The sequence below is a fragment of the Staurois parvus genome, unplaced genomic scaffold (assembly GCF_062004578.1).
Source record: "Staurois parvus isolate SC_StPar_1 unplaced genomic scaffold, SC_StPar_1.0 ptg002140l, whole genome shotgun sequence".
Classification (NCBI taxonomy): Eukaryota; Metazoa; Chordata; class Amphibia; order Anura; family Ranidae; genus Staurois; species Staurois parvus.
Genome location: NW_028319936.1, coordinates 2,692,646 through 2,720,578, shown reverse-complemented (window position 1 = coordinate 2,720,578; position 27,933 = coordinate 2,692,646). Strand labels below are relative to the sequence as shown.

Sequence of the window (27,933 nt, the reverse complement as noted above, 5' to 3'; positions counted from 1 at the left end):
CCTGTTCTCTGCTGACAGGTTTTGACTGACAGCAGCAGGAGCCAATGGCTCCCGCTGCTCTCTGCCAAGCCTGTGAGAGCTGGGAGAGGGGAGAAGAGCTGTTGCATATGTGCACATTGCTGTACTGATATCAGGTTCAGGTGAGTATTTAGGGGGTGCTGGGGAAGAAACCACCATTAAAAGTGTTTTTACCTTAATGCAGAGAATGCATAAAGGTAAAAAAACCTTTTTGCCTTTAGAACCACTTTAAATTAGGACCGTTCTTATGGTGCTCCAGTGCTGCTGATTCCCTTAGTTGCTATTGGAGAGACTATACTAAGAAGTTTTGTCCAAGTGAAGCATGTCCTAGTGTTTCTTCACTGTGTTGCTGGAGTGTCCCACAGCTCCCTTTACCCCATTCGAGTTTATTCAGCAATAAATCTCAAAAGACAAACTCCTAGATTGTTCATTGAGCCATAAAGTGTGACTGACACTAGCTTGGGAAAAGAACCTGTGACAAATCAGTGAGCCCTTTCAGAAGTGAGCACTACATATGGGGGCTCGTCCAGGATTTCTCTTCCCAATGGGAAGAATAAAGTTGGGGTGCTCTGTGAACTATCCAGTGTGTGTAAGAACAGAGAATTGCTGCAGTAGTATTATTCTGCTGGAGAAGCTAGCCATCAGGTGGGCACATTTTCTAGTGGACCATAAAGAGTTCATTGATCAGGTGGGTAAAGCAAGAGAGGCTCTGGCTCCAAGGAGACTGGAGGAAGAGGGGTGATATATGGAGCTGCATGGTGAGAGTGTGGAAGTGAGAGGAGCTAGTGTGTACATGTGGAATGAGAGTGCCAAGATGGTGGCGCATATATGATTCTTTGGCTATTGGACTGCGATGACTATCCAGGGTGATGCCGCAGACTGGCTGGCAGAACTGGAGGAGGAATTGCTTACAGACACCAGCGTTTACTTATCACACAAAGGGTGCTTGGCCATATATATGCAGGCGATGCAGGAAGGTGATCTCTGTGGGGAAGCGCTGCTAGATATACTACCGAACGATCTCCCACCGAATGCACTGAGGGTTAACTGCGACACCGGTTTCTGCATGGAAATGCCAGAGTGCAGCCACTTGACCACAAGAAGCAAGGCTGCTGCTAGTGAAAGTGCTGTTCAAATGCAGGTAAGTACCGGTGTATCTTCGGGGACAGGTACTAAAGGTAAAATTAAAAAAAAACATATCAGCAGGCAGGCTATTTATTGCAGAAGAGATGCAATGTCTCTGCTGCAATAACGTAAACCAACTATCCTGCTCGTAGTTGGCATTTAAACTGAGCTGTGTATGCACATATGGTAATAGGGTGCCTTAATTTCTCTTGAAGCAGACCATGGCACAATTTTAGTCCCTGTGGAAAAAAGTATAGTACTTACTGTACTGAAAATGTAATAAGTGTGCTTGGCTCTTTAATATAGTGGGGGTTTTTTTAAATAAAAGCTGCAGTTGTCCTTATTCACATCTGGGCGAGGTGGTTCTACCCATGAAGCTTGTCGCCCCAAAATAAGCTCCTGCTCTTTTTGGGTGACAAGCATCCTGTAATGTGGTTTGCTGCAATTGCAGGGACACTTATCATGCAACAATCGCGGCAGAATTGCACTGCGTTTTAAGTCCATTGATATTGAATGGAACACACGTGGTGCAATTTATCATTTTTTCACAGTGTCTGCCCATGATACAAAATGCCCAAATGTGAATGGAACCTTAATGAATACAGAAATGCATTCAGTTCAATTTTTGAATAAGCCCAGAGTTCAGCATTTATTTTACTTCAGTTTACCAATTCTTAGATGTTGAGGGCTGAATTAGTCTTCATTTTAGGCTTTCTTTTATTTTCATTTGGTGATTCAGCCACTAAGTTTGTTGTTTTTTAAAAGGACAAGCTTTCCAGCAGAATGTGTCAGTTACAGCGATGAGACTTGCCATTTACACTGACAGGGGTGCTTACAATGATCAGCTTTTATTTACGTATGTAAAACCTTTATCCCAAAAGGAAATAGACTGATGACACTGCTTATAAAGTGTGAACTGGAGTTTGGCTTCAGTGTGTTAGTGTATCTAAATCTGCTAGTCCATCTAACATTTTCCTCAGACTGCAATGCTGCTGTTCAAAGGTGCCCTATGTGCCTTCATCCAGAATGGTGACTGTATAATACAGGAGCTGTGTTTCTGGCCAGATCGCCACATAAAAACAGAGGGGAAAAGCCTAAAACAAAAGAAAAATAATGCACCCACCACATGATTGGTAAGCTGCAATATATTAAATTTTTGGTGTTGGGTTTAATACCGATTTAAATAAATAAATACAAAGAAACAATTAAAATCCACCCAACACACACACACACCTAGGATGTGTGTGCATGCTTAAAACAAACCCCCCCCCCCCCCCAAAAAAAAAAAATTGTATGACACATACTAGGTATCTCTGCGCATACCAAAGTTTGAGGAAATTATTTGAAAGTCATCATTTCGGTTTAGCACTAAGCTGATAATGTTTTAAATGTATCAGTTTTATTTTTTAACTATATTACAATGTTATGTTTTCAATGTATCACAATTTTATATTTTGAATGTATTACAATTTTAAGTATCATAGCTTTTTGCCAATTTACAGGTGGACTAAATTTTTGAGGTTTGACATATTTTATATTTATCAACTCAGCATTGTCAATTACATTTAGCCCTGGTTCTCACTGATGTGGTGCGGAATTTGCAGTGGTTTCTGTGTGAATTACGTACCACATCAGAATCATACCCCATTCATGCAAACCGCTGCGAATGTGTATGTTAAGCTAAAAACACCCCGAAAGCGGTTCACAAAACGCGTTGCGATGTGCAGAATCAGATCGCATAGGTGTGAATATCCATGCGATCCGATTCTAGTGCGGACTCAAAATGTATGGCTCCAATCACACCGCATACAAATCACGTGATTTGCACAGGAATGCGGTGCGGTTCCTGTGCGAATCACATGCGATATATCGCACCGCATATATGTGAACCCAGGCTTAACGGAAAATTGGAGATTATATTGTGTTTGTGTGTGTTAAAATTAATTTTAGAGGGTTTTTTTGTAATGATTTCATAAACATTTGCAACTTTAAGGAGACTATAGTCTTTTTTTAATGTTTAGGTCCCCTGGTTTCCAAAAAGATGATGTTTTGGAGGGTGTCTTTAGTTCAGTAGTATGCATTTTAGCACGTAGATCAAGTGCTTCAGTTGGACAACTATAAAAGAACAACATAGTATATGCCTTTTCGCCCCTGAAATAAAATTTGGATATGTATAAACAATAGCACTTTGATCGAGTGCATAATATCAGTAAACACACACACATCTCCTGTATTCATACCTTCCATGCTGCGAACGGTGCTGGATCTCTGAGCATATTTGCTAGTACAATTCTGTATACTAGTTACTTAGCAACCACCAAGCAGGCATGTGCTGTACAAAGTCAGCCATCTTGCTACACCCTGATCAGTTCAGGCTCAGTAGAGAGTGCACATTTTATACACAAGAGGAGGTTCTGAGTCATATGGATTCAAGTATTCCACAGATGTGTTAAAGCATTGTTACTGCCTATATAACATGAGCCAATTTAGTTATAGTAAACAGTATATACATATATTTAATTATCCACTAGTAGAATGCAGATGATGTCATTTTGTGACTGGTTTGACCAGAAAAACCAGCTCTGATCTTTTTGTACTAGATCTTGTCTTAGGTCTCCTCCCCAGCTCCCCCTCCTCACAGACTCATTGAGCTGTGCTTTGTTTTTAATCAATGACATCTGAAACAAAAGGGGCTGTGAATGACAGATCTAGGGGGTGTGGATGATGCAAAACCAAAACAGCCCAGAAAAGAAGGAAAGAAGGATTTTGGTAATACATAGATTTTAATTTACAAGGTGCATGTGCGCCATGCTGGAAATAGTTTTTTCTTTTTTTTCAGTTCTCCGTCAGAATACCATCATACGGTGGTCTCTTCTATAATAGATGAATAGTTTAAAATTGAGGAGGTGATACAAATGTACTAAAATGTAAATGTCCGAAGCAATTATATTATTATTATAATACAGGATTTATATAGCGTCAACAGTTTGAGCAGTGCTTTACAAATTGCAATATGTGAAACCTGGCTCAGAGATTGAAAAACACATATGTTTGTAAACATGAAAAAAAGGGCAAAAAACATTATAAGTGCACTTTACTCAAACAATAGTGACTTTGGGCACTTGAGGTTTACGGGGATACAAACACTACACCCACATATGAGAGGGGTTAACACCATTAAAACCTTCTGCCAAATGGAAAAGACCGTGGACAATGCACTCCAAAGGGTTAAAGTGTTTATGAACTAAAACAAATGTATATAATGCCGCTTACCCATGCTTAAAGTGGAACTAAACCCTCCTATCCTTTGCAGCCATAGAAACTGCCATCCTATGGCTAGTGCACACAATCAAAAAAAAATCGGACAAAAAAATACCACTTTTGAAGCAATCGTATGATAATCTGATAGTACACAGTTTTCGAAAGCGACAGTTCATGTGAAATTATCTGAAGGGATAAACATGAAAAATTTACTCATATGATACCAAAATGTACAATTTTTGTTTAATCAGTACAGTATTCATCTGGAAAAAAAAACAAGACCAAGACCGCACATGCTCAGAAATTAAAGAATACATTACATCACTTCCGAAGTTGTATTTTGTCATACGAGAATTTTCGGAACTTTAATAACCTATTCATTTTCAATATGAAACTAGCATGCAGAAAAAAAAAGGATGATCATTTATCTGATATTCTCATCGTTTGTACAAGTCTTTAGCCTTTGTTTGATCAGTAGTTGCCATGGTACTACATAAGTGATCAGCATTGACACCAATTATTTGATGGCTTCACAGATCGGTTGAAATCTAACAAAAGCACACTAGTAACTGTAATAGTTATCATCCGAGGCATGCCTTGAATGTAATTTGTTGGGAAACTGTTAAATTGGGTTCTGTTCCATTTTATATGTGATGGCTGCATTAGTTGTCTTTCTAGGCGCTTTTCCTTTATTTTCACCTGATCATGCCAATAAGTCTGTTATTTTTCAACTTATTGTAACAGACCAGGCTGTGCAACACAAGTGTCAATTATAGGGTTGAGACAAACCATTTAACACTGGCAAGGGTGCTTACAATGATCAGCTTTTATTTATGTAAAACCTTTTATCCTTAAAAGAAAAAAACTGATGGGCACTGATGCACAATGATGGGAACTAATGAGGCTGCACTGATAAGGCGGTACTGATGGGGCTGCACTGATAATTAGGGCACTGATGATTAGTACCCTGATTATCAGTGTAAACAAAGTACTGACAGCCTTGCTGGTTATCGACTGTCCTTTCCTTACACAGACATAGCGTGTGATGAAAATGCTGCTGATAACCCACAAGTCTGTTTGCATGTGATCATCTGTGATTAGACACAGCTGATCACATGGTAAATGGCCACTGTGATTGGCCCTTTACCGCGATCTGTGATCAACTGTGTCCAAAGGGTACAGCGGTCACAGCACACAGGGTCCAGGGAGGGCATCCATGGACCCCTTTCCAGAACTATAGCTTTGCCTACACTGCAGTACTTAAATGGTTAAACATGTGTTTTTCCCTGTATGTATACATGTGCGTAAATATTCTTCTAGCTTTCTTGGGTTGTGTCATATGCGTGTATTTGTGTGATAGGGCCCGTTCACACAAGGAGCAGATATACAATCCTTTACTATAAGGGAATGCAGTTCTTGTGTTGGGCACAACCACTGTGTCCTAATATACCATGGGGGTGAGTGCGGACTCCCAAACATACTCTGTATGCATTTGGGGGCCTGCACCCGCCCCCATGTTATAGTAGGACATGGCAGCTATGCCCGTGCAGCCATGTGTTCCAGTAGAAACTAATGGAATGCCAGCATGGGGGTCTATGAAACAGCTGTGCATCCTCGTGCTGGTAGAAGATGGCCCTGATCTAGGGTTGCCACCTCATCCCTTTAAAACTGAACACATATTAATTATACAGGTTCTGTGGCTGAATAAGGTAGTAATTAAACTCAGTGCCTTATCTGCATTAAAGTGTCACTAAACCCAGGAAACTGCATTCACTCCATATATGGCTTACAAGGGATGACGGCACTACTTGTTACCACACCTGTTATTTTTCTAATATCTAAGGTAAGCGGCATCATTGGAAGGTGGTGGAAGAACTATTTGTTGTAGTGATTGATCTCAACACAGGTGGATTTAATATATAAACGGACTAAAAGGTGGTGGACTTTTTAGACTGTATTATACAGCGTTTCGGGGGATATTATCTTTATTGATTCACTATATATACATTTTTAATATATTTAATTTGGATGTTTAATGATAATTTTGGGGTCACTCACATTTGTATTTGTATGGTATTAGGTAGTTTTATGTAGCCATATGAGTTCACAGGCAAAATAATTTTTGATTGTGCTGAGTCTTATTTTATTTCATTAGATATTCTTTGGTGTGGGAACAAATGACAAATAGCTGCAACAATCAAGTTAACACATTGAAGTGATACTAAACCCAGGACCCTGCATTCACTATATCTGGCCTCCCATAGTACACACAACATGGAAATGCAATTATTTTAGTAAATATAAACTGCTAAATATCTTTTCCTATCAGCAGTTACAGCAGTCTTGTGACTTCTATCAGTATCCAGCAGAGCACTGGTTAAAGCTTGTAGGATGTTTTCTTTCTGCTCTTGGAGGATGGAAGTCCCCTGACCTCTGTCTGGACAGTACTGATTGGCCTTGTGCTGATCACATGCACTCTCTCAAGAAAAACAAAAACCTCTATAGCAATACACACCAAACGTAGCATGTACAGAGTATCTGCACAAGATATGTCTTATCAGGATATAAGAGGGGGGACACTGGAAGAAGTGGAGGATCAGAGAAGACAGGATCAAATATGCAGAGGATTAACTCTTTAGGTTCCACAGTGAGTATATGGCTCCATGTACGCGGGACGTTTGGAAAGCACTTCTGAACGATGGAAGTTGACTGCTGGAAAACGTAGGTTAAAAAACGGCTGTTTAGCCACGTTTGCATACCGCATTTATGAGCGTTTGTGTTTAGAAGTGTTTTTTTTAAGATAACCTCAGGAGACCTTCCCAAATGCCCAGAATGCACTGAAAAACAGTAAAAAAAAAAAAACTGTTTCATACATTTTGAGAGAAATAGAGAGCAGAAGCAGAGAGAGCAGTATTTGTTGAGATTACCTGTCTTTTGTAGTTGTATTCACTATGGATCCCATCATGAGCATAATGCAGCACGGTCTACCATTTTTCCTTCACGCAAAACCTGGAACTGACTGTGCTAGTGTGCTAAGTCCATTTGAATACATGGAAAACGCTTTGCATGCATGTCTGATTATGAATAAAGGCTCTGGACAACATTTGGATATGAAACAATTAAAAAACACTTCTAAACACAAACGCTTATAAACGCTGATAAAATCTACTCCTGAACGCAAGTTTGGTGCGTTCAAAAAAACTACTGTAAACTCAACTGCCTGTAAACAACTGTAAACGACACAGTGTACATAGACACATAGGAAAACATTCAGAGACTGCTGGAAAAAAACACAGAAAAGCTCCTAAATGTGAGTTTATCAGCTGCTGTGTACATGAACCCTAAGGCTTCATGTACACGGGACACTTCTGAACGATGGAAAATGACTGCTGGAAAAAGTAGGTTAAAAAACGTCTGTTTAGCCGAGTTTGCATACCGCATTTATGTGTGTTTATGAGCGTTTGCGTTTAGAAGTGTTTTTTTAAGATAACCTCAGGAGACCTTCCAAAATGCCCAGAATGCACTGAAAAACAGTAAAAAAAATAACTGTTTCAGACATTTTGAGAGGAATAGAGAGAGCTGAAGCAGAGATGGCAGTACAGGTGAAACTCTAAAAATTAGAATATCCTGCAAAAGTTCATTTATTTCAGTAATGCAACTTAAAAGGTGAAACTAATATATGAGATAGACTCATTACATGCAAAGCAAGATAGTTCAAGCCGTGATTTGTCATCATTGTGATGATTATGGCTTACAGCTCATGAAAACCCCAAATCCACAATCTCAGAAAATTAGAATATTACATGCAATCAATAAAACAAGGATTGTACATAGAACAATATCGGACCTCTGAAAAGTATAAGCATGCATATGTACTCAGTACTTGGTTTGGGCCCCTTTTGCAGCAATTACTGCCTCAATGCTACGTGGCATGGAAGCTATCAGCCTGTGGCACTGCTGAGGTGTTATGGAAGACCAGGATGCTTCAATAGCGGCCTTCAGCTCTTCTGCATTGTTCGGTCTCATGTCTCTCATCTTTCTCTTGGCAATGCCCCATATATTCTCTATGGGGTTCCGGTCAGGCAAGTTTGCTGGCCAATCAAGCACCGTAATCCCATGGTCATTGAACCAGGTTTTGATGCTTTTGGCAGTGTGGGCAGGTGCCAAGTCCTGCTGGAAAATGAAGTCGGCATCCCCATAAAGCTCGTCTATGGAAGGAAGCATGAAGTGCTCCAAAATCTCCTGGTAGACGGCTGCGTTGACCCTGGACCTAATAAAGCACAGTGGACCAACACCAGCAGATGACATGGCTCTCCAAATCAACACAGACTGTGGAAACTTCACACTGGACTTCAAGCATCTTGCAGTGTGTGCCTCTCCATTCTTCCTCCATACTCTGGGTCCTTGGTTTCCAAATGTGATGCAAAAGTTGCTGTCTTCAGAAAAGAGGACTTTGGACCATTGAGCAACAGACCAGGTCTGTTTTTTTTTTAGCCCAGGTAAGACACTTCTGACATTGTTTGTTCTTCAGGAGCAGCTTGACAAGAGGAATACGACATTTGAAGCCCATGTCCAGGATCTGTCTGTGTGTGTTGGCTCTTGATGCACTGACTCCAGCCTCAGTCACTCCTTGTAAAAGTCCCCAACACTTTTGAATGGCCTTTTCCTGAAAATCCTCTCCAGGCTGCGGTCATCCCTGCTGCTTGTGCACCTTTTTTCTTCCACACTTTTCCCTTCCACATAACTTTCTATTAATGTGCTTTGATACAGCACTTTGGGAACATCCAACTTTTTTTGCAATTACCTTTTGAGGCTTTCCCTCCTTATGGAGGGTGTCAATGATGGTTTTCTGCACAACTGTCAGGTCAGCAGTCTTTCCCATGATTGTGATTCCTACTGAACCAGACTGAGAGACCAGACTGAGATTTAAAGGCTCAGAAACCCTTTGCAGGTGTTGTGGCTTAATTAGCTGATTAGAGTGGGACACTTTGAGCCTAGAATATTGCACCTTTTCACAATATTCTAATTTTCTGAGATTGTGGATTTGGAGTTTTCATGAGCTGTAAGCCATAATCATCACAATTATGACAAATCACAGCTTGAACTATCTTGCTTTGCATGTAATGAGTGTATCTCATATATTAGTTTCACCTTTTAAGTTGCATTACTAAAATAAATGAACTTTTGCACGATATTCTAATTTTTCGAGTTTCACCTGCATGTGTTGAGATTACCTGTCTTTTCTGGTTGAATTCACTATGGATCCCATCATGAGCATAATGCGGCACGTTCCACCATTTTTTCCTTCACGCAAAACCTGGAACTGATTGTGCTGGTGTGCTAGGTCCATTTGAGTACATGGAAAACACTTTGCATGCATTTCTGATGATGAAAAAAGTCTCTGGACAGCATCTGGATATGGAACAGTTAAAAAATGCTCCTAAGCACAAACGCTTATAAACGCGGATAAAATCTACTCCTGAACGCAAGTTTGGTGTGTTCAACAAAACAACTGTAAACTCAACTGCCTGTAAACGACTATGTGTACATGGACACATAGGAAAACATTCAGGGGCTGCTAAAAAAAACCAGAAAAGCTCCTAAACATGAGGTTATCAGCTGCAGTGTACATGAACCCTAAGGCTCCATGTACATGGGACACACTGATGAAAACTGACTGCTGGAAAATGTAGGTTAAAAAACGCCTGTGTAGCCGCGTTTGCATACCACGTTTATGTGCATTTGCGTTTAGAAGAGTTTTTTTAAATATAACCTCAGGAGACCTTCCAAAATGCCCAGAATGCACTGAAAAACAGTAAAAAAATAACTATTGTACACATTTTGAGAGAAACAGAGAAGCAGAGAGAGCAGTATGTGTTAAGATTAGCTGTCTTTTTTTTGTAGTATTTGGATGTGTTCCAGCTCATTTCTGTGCAGAAATTATTGCAGCAGTGTCTAACATATTTTCTTTCATGCAAAACCTCAAAGTATGGTGTACCAGGTCCATTTGAGTACCGGGAAAACGCTTTCCATGCATTTTTCATGATGAAAAAAGGCTCTGAACAGCATCTGGAAATGAAAGAGTTAAAAATTTTCCAAATGCTTATAAACACGGTTAACCGCGTTTACATGCGTTTGGCATTTGAAACGCTGATAAAATCTACTCCTGAATGCAAGTTTGGTGCGTTCAAAAAATTACTGTAAACTCAACAGCCTATAAACGACGATGTGTACATGGACACATAGGAAAACATTAGGGAGAGTTCAGGGGCTGCTGGAAAAAAACCGCAGAAAAGCTCTTAAACGTGAGTTCATCAGCTGCAGTGTACATTGACCCCCGGTTCACATATATGCGGCCGTACGGGCTGCGTTTTTGCACAGGCATGAGAGCCCATTCATTTGAATGGCCTCCTGTGCCCGTGACACGCAGGGAAGAAGTCCCTGCACTTCTTTGGAAAACGCAGCCCGCAGAGGAACCTCGGTTCCCAGTACGGTTGCATTTTCCAGTGCAGGCAGCATGCCATTAGAACTAATGGCACCCGCCCGCGGGTCCGCATTTCTCTGTGCGGGTGGTGCGGCTGCACGGATTTTCGTGCGGATCTGCAGCGGCACCACCCGCACAGATGTGAACCTGGGGAGCCTAACAAGCATGCTTTACTGCATACAGACTGATTTTACTGTTGTGGGTTTAGTAACACTTTAAATTAGCCACAGAACCTGTTTAAGTAATGTGTTCAGTTTTAAAGAGATGAGGCAGCAACCACGGGCAGACTGATCATTCAAGCACTGCCCAAGGGTCAGTAGGGGGCCCCATGAAATGCCTCTGGTACCTTTAATAGGCTTTTTTGGGTGTGCTTTGAGTGTGGGTAAGGACACAGGGGCCACATGAAATGCCCCTCGTACCTTTTATAGGCCGGACGGTGGCACTGCAGGGTCGGGTGGCTGTTTATAAACGGCCTCCCCGCACCCTGCTTGTGCGCGCTCCCTCAAGCCGTGCAGCACCGCGATCCGGTGCCCGCTGTGCTCTGACACAGTGAAACACCGATCGTCGCGCGGGACCTCTGTACGAGGTCCTGATCATGTGATTACTGATTGGCCAATCAGTGATCACATGCAAAGTAGTAAGCAAGATGTCACTTGTGAGGTCACATGGTACAAGGCTATTCACAACAGCCTTGTACCATGTGACAAGCTGTCACCAATCACAGCTCACTCAGTACTTCTCAATGACTGCAAGAATGCACACAGAGAGAAAGAGAAATGATTGCTTTTACAGCCTTTATGGGTGCAAAAGCAATCAGTGTAAAAAAAAAAATCATCACCCCCCACAAGTAGTACAGTGTCACCACGGTGACACTGTACTGCTAGGGTGACAGTATGTAAAAAAATAAAATAAAAATAAAAAATAATATAAAAAAAAAAAAATGTAAAAAAAAATGTTTAAAAATTATAATTTTTGGTTATAAACTAATTTGGATTTTTTTTACTAAAAAGATAACGGAATACATTTTGGCAAAGATTTATGATGAAATATTATTTATTTGCAAAATTTTATTAAAAAAACACTTTTTTTCAAAATTTTTGGACTTTTTCAATTACAAAAAAAAAAAAATCCTAGCAGTGAATAAATACCAAAAATAAAGCTTTATCTGTCTCAAAAAAAATGGTAAAAAATTCACATGGGTACAGTGTTGCAGGACCGCGCAATTGTCATTCAAAGTGTGATAGCTCTGAAAGCTGAAAATTGCCCTGGTCAGGAAGGGGGTAAAAGTGTCCAGTCTGGAAGTGGTTAAGTGTGGGCAAGGACACAGGGCCCTATGATCCCCTATTGCCTGGGGGCCCCATGAGTTGTCAGTCTGCCCCTGGCGACAACCCTACCCTGAATGGGAGAAGCATGTCTGTTCCTTGTGTAATCGGCCCTAGAATACTTTAAAACACAGAGCTATTTTTTTAACTGATCTGTATGCAATGCAAATTTGTGTGCCAGTATACACAGGCCCATTAAAAACAAGATACCACATTTAAATCAGTAAAGAAAAAAGTACGAGTGCCTAAATAAAAGTGCACCAGCCAGAAAAACACGTTTTCATGCTGTCTGCAGCACGTGTTCCGTGGCGTCACAATTTAGGAAAATATAGAAAAAAAACTACCTTTGTTCTTACGCATTAACAATGAACAATTGGTTTTACATGTGATGTATACAAACACACCCGGCTACAAACTGAGACAAGGGAAGTCCAGAAGAGGGCGTCCACACACAGAGCGAGGATGGTGATTGGAGTGATTAGTGTCATGTGACCAGTAGCATCACAAGGAGGAAGTGGAAGTATACAGGGAACTCGGAGGAGAGGGGTTGCCAGGTTCTGTGGAGTATATAATACGGAAGTGCGGGTATAGAGAAGGTAATGTATACGGTCTGTAATGTATAATGTGGGTGTCACTGTGCTATGGTATCATACTACAAGGGGAACACAGGGACCTGACAGACAGAAACAGAGGGACAGGTGGTAGCAATAAACTGGTCCTATATGCTGGGAGTACAGGTGAGCTGTGTCTGTGGGACTTTACACTGGCTCCAGGAGAGTGATGCTGCCTTGTCTTATTATAGGAACACTCACATCAGTGATTATATATATATATATATATATATATATATATATATATATATACATACACATACATACACACACACACCAAATGTAATCAGGAAATGAGGTGCTGGGGCTGATAGATACACTCCTCTTACTGTATGTGGGTAGGATGGATAGACAAATGTTGGGGGGGGGAGTGTGACCTACTGTCTGTAGCACCATAGACACAGCTGTACTGGGGGACATTATTATTATATAGCGCCAACAGTTTGCTCAGTGCTTTACAATGAAACGGGAGACAATACAGCAACAATACAGTTCAATACAAGAGGGCCCTGCTCCTTGGAGCTTACAATCTAGGAGTAAATATTATTATTATACAGGATTTATATAGTGCCAACAGTTTGCTCAGTGCTTTACAATATAAAGGGAGACAACACAGTTCAATACAAGAGGGTTAGGAGGGCCCTGCCCCTTGGAGCTTACAATCTAGGAGTAAATATTATTATATAGGATTTATATAGTGCCAACAGTTTGCTCAGTGCTTTACAATATAACGGGAGGCAATACAGTTCAATACAAGAGGGTTAGGAGGGCCCTGCTCCTTGGAGCTTACAATCTAAGAGTCCATCTCATCCCCACCTGTCACTAAACAATATCCTTACTCTTCAAAAATAATCCATACACACCCACTACTTAACCACTTGCCCTCCAGAGGATTTACCCCCCTCCCCCTTCCTGACCAGGCCATTTTTTTGTGATACGGAGCTGTATTATTTTAACTGGCAATTGCGTGGTCATGCAACGCTGTACATAAAATTTATGTAATTTTTTTTCCCCCACAACTAGACCTTTCTTTCGGTGGTATTTGATCATCTCTGTGGTTTATTTTTTTATAAACAAAAAAAGGCAGTTAATTTTGAAATAAAAACAATATTGCGTGTTTTTGAAAAAGAAAAGACAACTATATTTTTGACTTTTTGCTATTAAACATGTCCAGTAAATCAGATTTTGTCAAAAAATTAAGGCCAAAATGTATTTTGCTACATGTCTTTGCTAAAAAGAATCCCAATATGTGTAAATTAATTGGTTTATGTGAAAGTTATAGCGTTTACAAATGGCGGTATATATTCTGGGATATTTTTTTTTCTTAAATTTTTGCTAGTAATGGTGGCAATCAGCAATTTATAGCGGAACTGCGGCGGGCATTCTGACACCGGGGGGGGGGGGGGAACTGACTTGGTGTCGCCAACACAGTGATCAGCGTTAATAAAAAGCATTGACACTATACTAATGGCACTCGGCAGGAAGGGGTTAACATGAGGGGTGATCAAAGGGTTAACTGTGTGCTGTTTTAGTTCTTCACTGTAAGCACATTGCTTTGCACAGCCATGAAAAGCGCTGTGCCGGAGCTGACAGGGAGGAGAACTGTTTAGTTTACTAACAGTTCTCAGCCCCAAACCCCCCCCCCCCCCGGGACCCGGTGATTGACAGCTACGGCTGCGCAGGTAGGGCGCACGTGCCCCCTACCCGGAAATGTGTAATTTTGCGCACCCTGGTCAATGGTCCTGTTATCTATTTTCCATGAAATTCTTTCTTACTCTGTTTTTCTGTCTCCTTGTAATGTCCTCTGTGAGCTCCCGAATCTCTCCTTTTTCCCCCCTCACTTCCATTTGTTAAGATTGAGCAGCATATTCGTTGGAGTCATGTGCACTTCTTTACGCAGACTACAAATTCCATAGTTCATAGTAAATCTCAGGAGCAAGCAAGTACTCGGGTATATGGTGATGCTATCATAAACAAATATAGCACACAGCACATGCAAACATTATTTACATTTTTTGCAAATGTATGCTGTGCTTGTGTTTATGATGGTACAGACCTTTACCTGAGTAGAGCAGTGCAACGCCATTCTTGTCAATAGAAGGCTGTATATTCTCGAGCATGAATGCATACATAGGTTGCATGCGCATATGTAAATGGTGTTCACACCACATATGTGAGGTATCACCACAAATGGTATAGTGAGAGCAATAATTCTAACACTAGACCTATGTAGCTCTAAACTGGTCACCTGTAAAGGCTTTTACAGCATCGCCTATAGAGATTTTTAAGTACCGTAGTTTGTCGCCATTCCATGCAATTTTAAATCGTGACATGTTAGGTATCTGTTTACTTGGCATAACATCATCTTTTATTTTTTACCAAGCGATTGGGTATTATATTTTTCTTTTGTGCATTACAATTCATAATAGTGTTTTTAAAAAAAAAAATGCTGTGCACACACCGTGTGACATTAAAGAAAATTGCAACACCCACCATTTTATTCTCTATAGTCTCTGCTTAAAAATACATATAATGTTTGGAAGTTCTAAGTCCTTTTCTAGCAAATAATAGAGAAGAAATACAGTGGACTGGGAAATACAGATTTATAATGTAGCAAAAAATACTGATTTTTAAATGTAAACAAAGTCAGAATTGGCCTGATCTTAAAGTGTTTATACTTTCCTGCCCTGTGCAGTGGTATTGCACAGAGCAGGTTTGAACCTCCTCTTCTGGGGTCCACCACTGCCTCTCTCAGCTCCTCCTGTTCAGTGTCTGCCAGCATAGCAAGCTGCTTACTATGGAGGCACTCACGCAAGCTCATTCCTGAGCTGGGCTGTTCATTCATAGACGCACACAGTTCAGCACCACCTCCCGCTCTATCCTCACAGAATTTGATTGATAGCATCATTAGCCAATGGCTCCCACTGCTGCCTCTCTGTCCTGTGAATGCAAGGAGAGAGCCGCTACAAACTGGCACAGCGCTGGAACGAGTTAGGGCTTGGGTAAGTATTTAGGGGGGAGGGGGTGATACTGCTACTGGGATGGTTTTAAAGCGGAGTTCCATTCAAAAGTGGAAGCTCGCCCACCCCAACTCACAGCCCTCTGGGGAACGCAACAGGTCCCAGAGGACTGTGGCCCATTCCCAAAGTACTTTGCATATGGGCAGTAGGGAACCGGCTGTGAAGCCACAAGGCTTCACTGCCTGTTTCCCTTAGTCAAGATGGCGACACCAGCACACGACAGCTGATTGAAGAATTGGCTCAGGGTGTGGACACTGCTGGATGCCTGGACAGGTAAGTGACCTAATATTAAAAGTCAGCAGCTACAGTATTTGTAGCTGCTGATGTTTAATTTTCTTCTTTTTTTGGGGGGTGGGGGGCAGAACGCCACTTTAATGCAGAGAATATATTAAGGTAAAAATGTCTTGGCTTTAGAACCACATTAAAATAATCCAGCTCTTGATGCTTTTATTCTCCTTTCACTTGTGGCACCTATGGCCCTGCCAGTCTATTGTTTGTGTGCTCACAAGTTTATGTGAGTGGACAAATTTGTGTTAATATTTAAGGAAAATGTGAAGCCTGCACTTGCTACTTTTTTTTCTGCAAAATCTAGTTCCCTGGCTCTTATTTTTACCCCTTTGTTTCATTACTTCGTAATTTACATGGAAAAAGTATGTAAAATAGGACATCTGACTGATATGCAAGTCAGTGACTGAAAAATAATTAACCCAGTGGGTCAGGTTTCATTAGACTTGTAAAGGCTCATTCACATGGGGCATATCAATGCGTATACCTATGCGAGGACCATATTTACCCGCACAAGATCCCCGTGCAGAAATTTCCATTGTTTATTGGGACACAGTGGCTGCACAGACACAGCCAGTGCTTCCAATGTGAAATCTGTGCGGGTGCATGTCCCCGAACGTAAACCGTATGCGTTCAGGGACACAAATGTCATAATGGAAGCAGAGGCTGTGTCCAAGCAGCCGCTGCTTCTCAATAGACATCAATGAGCTCTCGTGCCCATGCAAAACGCGGCCCGCGAGGCCGCAAATGTGTGAACCAGGGCTTACAGTATAAGGTTGGCAGACTGCCCAAATTCTGCTTCTATAGGAAAAGACCAGTTTGGGTTCAGTGGACACCACTGGCTGACCAAAATATTTGTTTATCGAGTTTTTCTTCTTTGGCCGATTTGCTTTTGTTTCCCCCCTGAGATAAAGCAGGTTCTGGGTGTGTCTGCAAAGTCGTAGTCTTCACATAAACATGGATGTTTAGAACAATTTGCGCATGCATGTTTATGCAACAGTCCCTAGTCTTTGTAATTAGCTTTAAAGTGCTGATTTTTTTCCAGTTATTGATTATGAAAAGGTATTTGCACTGAATGATCATTTTGGCTGTATTCATGACAATATGTTCATGTGAAGTTGTAATGTACCCTTAATGTGTTTCTCTTGTCTTTTCATATTTTAGGCCGGGACACTACTTTAACTGTATATTGCCGCAGATGAAGAGACGTTTATAATGACAAAGCAGGAATCTTTTCTGTGTATGAGAGCTGGTGATCATGTTTTAAGACTGGATTTGAGGATGCTGTAGAAATATCACAAACTGAAAGAAAAATGGAGAAAACAGCCATTCCCGCGGTGCAGATAGAGAAACTGGTAGCCACCACTCCCCTAATGCCTGGAGACAGTTATTTTTCCTACAAGGTACTAATATATTTCAGCTAATCCAACATACAGTACATATGGTAACACTGGGTTGCTTGAAGAGCGCTCAGCAGTGGCATCCTCCATGTTTCTCTCATGACAATTTTTCATTTAAATTGATTGTACTTAATTTTATTTAAAGAATAACTCTGGGATAGGCAAAAAAAATCCCCCATTTGTACACCCCCCTACACTATACAGTTAATAACATTTTGAAAACCCTTGCCATTTAGGACAAAAGTCTAACTGAATTTTCATGACCTCATCTCTGTAATTCAAAAGATAACAGCATCTGCTCTGTCAAGGAAGAAGTGTAACAGCAGAGATTACATCATATCCTCTCCTCTCTCTCTGTAGTATACGGAAACTACAGTTCCCATCAACCATGGGGGAATTGTAGTGAATGTGGGTGGGTACACTAGGCCTGTGCATGTGGAATGTGTCTGTGAGTCTTGGTCCACCCACCACTGCAGGTGGGGCTGAATTACATAACTGCTATCTGGAGAAAGAACTACAGAAGGGCCAAGACCAGTGCTGCGGGAAAAGGAGGCATAGCAGCCTCAGGTCTTACAAACAGGAAACCAAAGAGGATTAGCGGTTTGATTTGAAAATGAATAGAGAAATTACTGAGTGAAATAGAAGATGGATGACATATTCAGTAGGGATGCACCAATACCCTTTTTTGATCGTCAACTTTGGGTACTATCAGCAAAGAGTAGCACGATTTGAACAGGAGTGCGACTTCTATCCAAATCGCATGCAGTTTCCCTACTGCTCCTGTGTGAACCCACTGTTGTCATAGTCTGAGTTTACACAGGAGCGGTGCTGGAAACCTCCCTGCACCAAACCCATGCTGTCACAGAAGTAAAAGCTGGGGATTTGAAATCCCTGCGACTTTCTCTCTAAGTGCAGGGATGACTGTACAGGCTAGACGGTATCTGTATCGGTGCATCCCTAATATTCAGTGAAGGTTGGAGATCAGCAACAAGGACATGTAAAGAAGTTTTTTGCCTTGAGTTCTGCTTTAAAGACAAAATTTATGTGGACGTATAAATGTTTGTAATCCACATATGTGTTATTTGCTTCAGCATGATCATAATGGAGTTCAAGACAAAACATACAGCTATCTGGAGAAGACTTGTGATCGTAGTACAGTGCAGTATAAAAATAAATGTCAAAATCCTTATTCTCCAAAAATAGTTCATACACATCCACTACCTAATGACCCTCTAATCTATTTTTCATTAACTTATTTCTTACTGTGTTTCCCTGCCTCCTTGTAACATCTTTCATGAGGTCCTGAGCCTCTGCTTTGCCCCATCACTTCAGTTTGTTTTGAACAAGCACTCAACATCAGTTGAGGTAATGTGCACTGCTGTTTGCACACTAAAAAATAACATAGTACAGTGGTATCTCGTTTTACGAATGTCTCGGTTAACGTAATTTTCGGTTTACCAATGAAAATCCATTGAAAATAATGCCTCGGTTTACACTTTTTTTACAGTTTTTTTTTTTGCAATACGAAGTGTATGCCAGTGCCGATTTTTAAATGCAATTACTGGCTTTTTTTCTTCACTATAGCTCACAAGATTTGCTGCCACTTTCCCCGGAGTTACAGAAAACTGTTTCTTTTAAGAAACTAAAAGGAAACTTTTGTTTCTTTTAACTCCAGGAAATAAACTAAAAGGAAACTTTCTCTCTTTTAGCTGGGGGGGAAAGTGACCGTTGAATTTCTGAGCTATAGTGAAAAAAAAACAAAACAGTAATTAAATTTAAAAACCAGCACCATAATATATGAAACAACGGTGTGGGGTCCCCCCTCCCATCCATACCAAGTCCTTTGGGTCTGGTATGGATTTTGAAGGGAACTCCCACGCCAAAATGTTTAAAAAAAAAAAGGCATGGGTGTCCCTTTCAAAATCTATACCAGACCCTTTTCTGAGCATGCAGACCGGCAGGTCAATCACGATGCCCTCCACTTCCGACCTGCCGGGCTGCATGCTCAGTTAAGGGTCTGGTTTTGATTTTGGGAGGGACCCCAATGCTTTTTTTTTTTTTTTTTTTTTTTTAACTTTGGCGTGGGAGTTCCCCTCAAAATCCATACCAGACCCGAAGGGCTTGGTATGGATGGCAGGGTGAACCCCATGCCGTTTTTTACATTTTTTTAATTGCCGGCAATTCTCTTACATTCAGCTGTCAGTGGGGAACCCCACTGTTGAGACAGGATAGGTTTTTCTGAAAAGTTTTCAGGGATCGCCTAAAATTTGACAGAGTACAGGATAGTCAGACAGATTGGGGTAGGGAATTCCATAGAATGGAAGAGGCTCGGGAGAAGTCCTGGAGGTGAGCACTAGTGGAAGTGACAAGGGAACTAGAGAGCAGGAGGTCTTGGGAAGAATGAAGAGACCGATTTTGGTTGGTATTTTGAGACTTGGTTAGTGATGTAGCTGGGGTCCTGTGGATGGCCTTTCAAGTTGTCGTTAGTAGTTTGAATTTAATTTGTTGGGTGAGTGCCAGCCAATGCAGGTATTGGCAGAGAGAGGTGGCAGACACTAAACGGGTGATAAGTTGGATGAGCCTGGCAGCAGCATTCATATTGGACTGGAGGGGGGATAGCCTATGTAAAGGTAAGCCAAAGAGGAAAGTTGCAGTAGTTGAGGCAAGAGCTAACCTAGGAGTGAATTAGGAGCTTTGTGGTGTCATTGGTTGGGAAAGGGCTATTTTTGGAGATGTTACGAAGAGTGAGACAGCAAGCTTTGGATAGTGATTTGGTATGGGGCCGAAAGGAAAGTTCTGAGTCCAGGATTACACCTAGCACCCTGGCATGTGGGGGTGTTGAATGGAGGTTGATGCTTGTGCCATTGATCTTGACAAAGAAGTCAGGGGAAGGGGCACTTGGGGGAGGTAATATTAAGAGCTCATTTTTGGATAGATTGAGTTTGAGGAATTGGTGTGACATCCAGACTGATATGTCTGTCAGTAAGTTAGTGATGCGTGAGGAGAGGATGTTGTGAGCTGAGGGGTAGAGAGATAGATTTGGGTTTTATCCGCGTACAAATGATATTGAAAGCCATGGGAGCCTATCAGCTGACCCAGGGAGGAGGTGCAGATAGAGAATAGGAGAGGTCCAAGAACAGAACCTTGGGGGACCCCAACGGACAAAGGAAGAGGAGAGGAGGAAATAGAATTGTAAGGAACACTGAAGGTGTGGTGGGGTAGGTAGGATGAGAACCAACAAAAAGCACAATCACAGAGACCAAAGGAGTAAAGTGGTTTTTTTTTTTTGTTGTTGTTTTTTTTTTTTTTTGAGGAGGGGGTGGTCAACCGTATCAAAGGCAGCTGAAAGGTCCAGAAGTACGAGTATAGAATAGTTTCCATTTTTAGTAGCTGTTAGTAAATAGTTTGTGAGTTATATAGGAGAGCTGTTTCTGAGGAGTGTTGAGGGCGAAATCTAGACTGAAGGGGAGAAAGAAGGTTATACTTAATGAGTTGGTTGATTGTAGGCCAGGTGTTCATAAAATAATGCAGTGTCTGCTTACTGTAATATTGTTTACAACAAAGCAAACTACTCAAGCTATTGAGAACAGAACTGCTATTGGTGACAAATTTAATTTCACAGCAGTGTATATTGTGGCTTCATTGGTGATGCTGTTTAACAATAATAAAACTTGGTAATACGCTATGCACTAATTCACAACATATGGTATTTTCAGGACAACCTTATTGGATCTCTGTTGGCCATATTTGGACATCTTGTTATCAGTATTGCACTCAACCTACAGGTAAGAAATTATTCAAAATTGTCAAGTTAAAAGTGTGGCTAGAGCAAACAGAAAAACGCCAGTTATTCCTAGCAAAGAATATGAATTCGTTTTTTGAACTTACTTTTTTTTTACTCTACCTCCTGGAACCTTGTGATCCAGTTTTTGTTCAGCTGCTTAAAGCAACATTAAACCCAAAAGCAAACATTTTATTTTATTGCAGCCTACCAATCGTTAGATGTGTTGGTTGCATTTCTTTTTTTTTTCCTATCCAGCCATTAAATCTGTAGCTTTTCAACTGAACAAATGCCCATGCTAATGTAGCAGTTAGTGTTGTGACAAACCCTTTACACTGACAGGGATGCTTACAATGACCAGCTTTTATTTATTCATGTAAAACCTTTATCCCAAAAGGAACAAAACTGATTGATTAAACTGCTTATAAAGTGTGAGCTGGAGTTTGGCTTAAATTTGTTGGTAGTTCATCTAACATCTCCTTTCCCCAGACTTCAATGTTGCTTTCCAAAGGTGCCATTGTGCTCCTTCATCCAGAGTGGTGCCTGTATAATACAGAAGGTGTGTTGCTGGCCAGATCAAAAAGACCTTTTATCCCCCCCAAAAAAAAACTGTTGCTGTAACTGCAGTGTGAGCTGGAATTTGGTTTCAATTTGTTACTGCATCTAAATTTTCTAGTACAACTAATACTACCTTCCCCCCAGACTGACAATGCTGTTGTCCACTGTGCCCCCTGTGCTCAATCATCCAGAGTGGAGGCACCAAATACAAGAGGTATGTCACTGACCAGATCGCCAGGTGAAAACCGAGGGGGGGAAAAGCCTAAAAAATAAAATGAATGCAGCCACCACATCTAATGATTGGTAAGCTGCAATATTTTACATTTTTTGTTTTGGGTTTAATACAACTTTAGATATTTTAAATTAAATGGAGTTTCAAGGATGGGCTGTTACTCATTCCAGCCAGTCAGAAATTAGCTTTTATTTGTAAAGTGTTGAAAGCTGACCTTGATTGGATGTTATAGATTGCTGCATGGTGTAATTGGGGAGGCTTCTTGTAACTCCAGCTTAACCTGGAATTGTGGGACTCCCTAGCTCTTCTGATGTTGACTTGTTTTGTTTTCTTAGGCTCTTTTCCTCACTGGGTGATCTGGCCAGTAATACACCTCTGTATCTATAGGCATTGTTGAAAAACTAATGTTTAAATTTCATAATGAAGTCTTAATTTTTTTCTATGAGAACAGAATATTGGCAGCCTGCCAACACTCTAATATAAACACAAAGCAGGTGGTTTTAAGGCAGCTGTTTTTTGCCAGCTACGAAAAACTATCTGGGATAGATTGCTTTTTAGAGCTGGTTTACAGGCAGCTTGGAAGCAATATGCTACCTCCTTGACACCTCTTTTTGGAGGAAAACTCCACTGCACGGCCACTGCATACATTAGACACAATTGTGGAGTGGTCCCATTCACTTGAATAGGGTGCTTTTGATGGCAGTACCACCTACCAAAAGTGATAGGCTGTACAAAATGTGCCGTAACTCACACATGGTATCGAATACAGATACAGTATATCTACTGGCAATGTTAGTTTATCAAGGGAAAGTGGCCAGGGGTGGTAAAAAAGCAGATCAAAAGCCTGTTTTCACAGCGCCTATGCCACCCATGTGAACAATGTCTAAGCTGTTAGGGAATGATTAAAACCAGCTTCAGAGTTGTGATATTTGAGGACATTTGGTAGTGAATAAAATCACATTAAAAGCAGCTAGATGTGAGTGATGCCTCACCTTTAAAGCTTGTTCAAGTCATTTAAGAATAAGTAAATAGCTTATTGTCCTCATCTCAGCATATGTGCACTTTGTCCATCTAGAAATCTCAATATTGCATCATGGACATGGGAAACATAATGAATTTGAGTTAGTTGGAAATGCATCTAGTTTGCGCCTTGCTAAAAATTACTGTTATTACTGTGGATGAATTACCTGGTTTGACATTTATAAGACTTATTATGGTGGCAATTGCTAATGACCATATTTTTTCATGTATAGAAATACAGCCATATACGTTTGGCTACTTACAAAGACTCTCGTGCCTACTTCAAGACAAAGACATGGTGGCTTGGTCTCTTTTTGGTGATACTAGGAGAAACAGGGGTGTTTTCTTCATATGCCTTTGCTCCAATGTCTCTAATTGTGCCTCTCAGTGCTGTTTCTCTCATAGGTGAGTATAAAGGATATTACGGTGTATTTGCTTGCATGAAACAAATTGCAGGTTTACCATGAAATTAATCCAACATCCTGAAAAGTCTTTGAAATTAAAATGTATATTTACTTATTATATAACAGCCACCTCCCAAATAATTATTTACTTTTTATATATAGTTCCCCCACACTCCAATCAACACCTTCCCCTGAAGATGTGTAAATCATATAATAGTGAATAAGTGTTGATAAACCTAACATCCAGAATTAATCAATTTTGATGGACTTTTGATTAATTCTGGATGTTAGGTTTATCAACACTTATTCACTATTATATGATATATTTACTTATTAAAATGGCTAAAATATTTTTCTGTGTTTCTCAAATTATTTATATTACTGTCTGTGGGTATAAAACATAGTTATGGAGAAATATACAGGGTGTCCCTAAAGTGGACACAGTGGGTATAAAAAGTCTACACACCCCTGTTAAAATGCCAGGTTTCTGTGATTTTAAAAAAAGGAGACAATGATAATTTCAGAACTTTTTCCACCTTTTTAATGTGACCTATAAACTGTACAACTCAATTGAAAAACGGGGGGGGAGTAAACATAAACTAAACGAATGCGTTTGCATAAGTTTGCACACCCTGTTATAACTGGGGATGTAGCTGTGCTCAGAATTAAGCAATCACATTTAAAATCATGTTAAATAGGAGTCGGTGCACACCTGCCATCATTTAAAGTGCCTCTGATTAACCCCAAATAAAGTTCACCTGTTCTAGTAGATCTTTCCTGACATTTTCTTAGTTGCATCCTATAGCAAAAGCAATGGTCCGCAGAAAGCTTCCAAAGCATCAGAGGGATCTCATTGTTAAAAGGTATCAGTCAGGAGAAGGGTACAAAAACATTTCCAAGGCATTAGATATACCATGGAACACAGTGAAGACAGTCATCATTAAGTGGAGAAAATATGGCGCAACAGTAACAGTACCAAGAACTGGACGTCCCTCCAAAATTGATGAAAAGACGAGAAGAGAACTGGTCTGGGAGGCTACCAAGAGGCCTACAGCAACATTAACCACTTGCCCTCCTGAGGATTTACCCCCCTTCCTGACCAGGCTTTTTTTGCGTTACAATGCTGCGTTACTTTAACTGACAACTGTGCAGTCATGCAACGCTGCACCCAAGCGAAATTTACATCCTTTTTTTCCCACGAATTGAGCTTTCTTTTGGGGATATTTGATCGCCTGTGTGTTTTTATTATTTTTTGCGCTATAAACAAAAAATGTACAATATTGAGAAAAAAACAATATTTTTTTACTTTTTGCTATTAAACATGTCCAGTAAAAAAAATGTAAAAATCAAATTTCGTCATTTAGGCCAAAATGTGTTCTGCTACATGTCTTTGCTAAACAAAAATCCCAATACGTGTAAATTAATTGGTTTACATGAATGTTATAGCGTTTACAAATGGCGGTATATATACTTGGATTTATTTTTTTTCTAGTAATGGCGGCGATCAATGACTTGTAGCGGGACTGTGGCAGGCATTCTGACACTGGGGGGAACTGACTTGGTGTCACTGACATCCCCAATGACACCAATACAGTGATCAGTGCTAAAAAAAAGCAGTAACACTATACTAATGGCACTGGGCAGGAAGGGGTTAACATGAGGGGCAATCAAAGGGTTAACTATGTGCTGTGCCTGTGTGCTTCACTGTAAGCACACTTCTTTGCATAGCTGTGCTGTGCACAGCCATCGAAAGCAGTGTGCACGAGCTGACAGGGAGGACAGTCCTCCCTGTCAGAGATGCTCGGCAATCACTGGCTGGGACCTGGTGATTGATGGCCGTGAACTGCGGTGCTGGTAGGGTGCGCGCACACGCCCCCTACTCGGAAGTGCAAAATCGCGTATATAAACGTGATTTTGCACACCCGTGTTGTCCTGTAGCAGTATTTCTGCTATAGGGCTGTCGGGAAGCAGTTAAAGAAGCTGCAGGAATATCTGGCAAGTACTGGCTGTGTGGTTACATGTGACAACAATCCCCCATATTCTTCAAGACTAAAGCCTTTTCTTACCAAGAAAAACATCTAAGACTGGCAAAATTTTGAAAAAACACATCTGAAGTCTCCCAAAAGCATGTGGGGAAAATGTGTTCTAATCTGATGAAACCAAGGTTGAACTTTTTGGACAACCTGACCTTTGACCCAAACACTAACTCTGGCACTGAACTAGTTCAAACTTTGATCTATGTATTTTCTCTTTATTTTTTAATATTTATTGATTTTTTTAACAAACGGTTTTGTTTTTCTCTATGCAAGGAGAGAGAGAGAGATACGTTGCATCTCTCTCCCCCAGTCAGAGGAAAAAAAAAACAAGGGGGGCGGGCTTCACTGTGATAGCCAATCGGAGACTATCACAGCGATCATGTGACCCAGAATTGGGACCCGGGGCTCTCAGTGACACCCCAGTCTTTGTGCTGGGAATGTGCCATGCAGCGTGCTCCCAGCACAAAGACAGGTACGCAAACATGCTGCCCCAGTTCTGTGAGGCCGCATATTTGTGTTACGTCGGCGTTAAGGGTGTGCACATTTACGTAACTACATTATTTTAGTTTTTTATTTTTACTTCCCTCCACCTAAAAGATTTCAGTTTGTTGTTCAACTGAGTTGTACAGTTTATAGGTTACATTAAAGGTGGAAAAAGTTCTGCAATTATATTTTTGTCTAATTTCTTTACATCACAGAAACCTAATATTTTAACAGAGGTGTGTAGACTTTTTATATCCACTGTAGGCAAAATGCATATTGAGAAAAAAACATTAGTGATATTTCCTATGTGTCCAAACTTTACGGACACCCTGTATTTTAAAGCATATAATTTTACGTATTCATGGAAAAATTATTAAATGCATTTTAAAATGCAACTGGAGTAATCTACTTGATATCAGTCTCTGGTGGTCCTCCTACTTCAGTACTCAGATTGGGAGAAGGAGGGGAAGCACTTGAAAGACGATTGAGCTCTTCTGCAGTGTACATGTGCTGATGGAGAGAGAAGCTGTAATCTTTACCAGTGTGTTGCTGCTACTTTATAGTCCATCAGGGATTGTTCTTGCTCATGCAATGTTGCTGCAACTGTAGAGGTTGAGGATCTAGCTTTGTCAGGGGTGATTAGATCGCATACCTGGCTGCACAGAATTACTAATCTATTAGGTAATGCTGTTTGCTTGGAATTTTGGTCTAGTATTTAACTGGAACAGGCAGAACAAATCATAAGTTACATACAGTGTATGAGTAGTTACACATAATTGGTTATTCCCCGTCTACACTGACCTGCTCAAATTGTTGCTAATAAGCACTGAAGTCTGAAATGGCTTTTACCCCCTAAACATGACAATTTTCAGGAAGTTTGTTCTAAAACTGCATTGTCCTTCGCTATATGGACACATTCACTACACACTTTATATTTAAAAGGTAATACATTTCTTAGCCGTGCCTTATACACTGCATTATGTGACATGTAAATCCTAGGAATCTATGCAAATAATTAGTAAAGATTTGCATATTGTTCTTCATTCTTTTACCCTGCAGTGCTGCTCTGTATTTTTTTTTCTTTTATGATCTATGTAACCTAACATTTTCAATGAATTCTGCAGCTGTAGCAATCTAACCTTTTACGTTGTGTAACATCAAATATGCTAACAATGCAACAATGGCATGGGCAAATTTTTTTTCAGTATGCTGAAGATATAAAATATTTGAGTGTATTAAGCAGAGTTCTTAGTATTCAAGTATTTAGTGCTTACGGTTTTTAAAAGGAAATGTGCTTACTTTTTTTTTTTTTTCTTCAGCTAGCTCAATCATAGGCATTATATTTATTAAAGAAAAATGGAGAGCAAAGGAATTCTTAAGTGAGTATATTTTTTTTGCAGTTTTGTGTTCATCTGTTGTTTATTCTCTGTTGGCTGATCAATACGAAAAGGCCAGAAGATTCTTTATTTTTCCCTATAAATTCCAAAACCAATTTAAAAAAACAAAAAAATTCTGTAGAGTGACTGTTCGTAAAACAGATTCTGTGAAAAATTCATGAAAGATCCACCACTGGTATGATAGTCTGAGCTTGTCTATAAACTGAGCTACTTGTAAAACCATGATGTGGGTTCTACATATATTCCACTAAACATTAAATGATGTGGCATGCCTGGTTTGGGCCAGTGATATCAATAGCTTGAATGAAAAGTCAAGCTGATTCTGTATTACTAGAAGTGGGAGAGGTTAACTTCTAGGGTCAGGGACAGCATTAAAAACCCACAAGGGATCAAACTCTGTCACACTGCTATCTAACATGGGATTAGGAGAGCGAGGAAGAAGAGGTGGAAAAAGAATTGTGGAGGTGATAAGAAGAGTGAGGACAGAATAAAAAGT

The 27,933-nt window shown here is 40.5% G+C and overlaps 2 protein-coding genes across 3 annotated transcripts in view; one reads left to right on the top strand and one right to left on the bottom strand.

Moving 5' to 3' along the window:
- STPG1 (sperm tail PG-rich repeat containing 1) overlaps positions 1-3,492 on the bottom strand; it is a 196,003-nt gene extending 192,511 nt beyond the window's left edge. The window contains exon 1 of the mRNA XM_089665192.1: positions 3,384-3,492. Coding sequence (XP_089521318.1) covers positions 3,384-3,390 — 7 coding nt within the window. The 5' untranslated portion in view covers positions 3,391-3,492. The remainder of the gene's footprint in view (positions 1-3,383) is intronic.
- A 9,181-nt stretch (positions 3,493-12,673) lies between these two features.
- The window catches only part of NIPAL3 (NIPA like domain containing 3), a 32,994-nt gene continuing 17,734 nt past the window's right edge, over positions 12,674-27,933 (top strand). For both annotated transcript variants that reach the window (XM_089665177.1, XM_089665176.1), the window contains exons 1-5: positions 12,674-12,806; positions 17,291-17,529; positions 21,243-21,311; positions 23,351-23,522; positions 27,360-27,419. In XM_089665177.1, the coding sequence (XP_089521303.1) occupies positions 17,440-17,529; positions 21,243-21,311; positions 23,351-23,522; positions 27,360-27,419 (391 nt within the window). In that variant the 5' untranslated portion in view covers positions 12,674-12,806; positions 17,291-17,439. The remainder of the gene's footprint in view (positions 12,807-17,290; positions 17,530-21,242; positions 21,312-23,350; positions 23,523-27,359; positions 27,420-27,933) is intronic.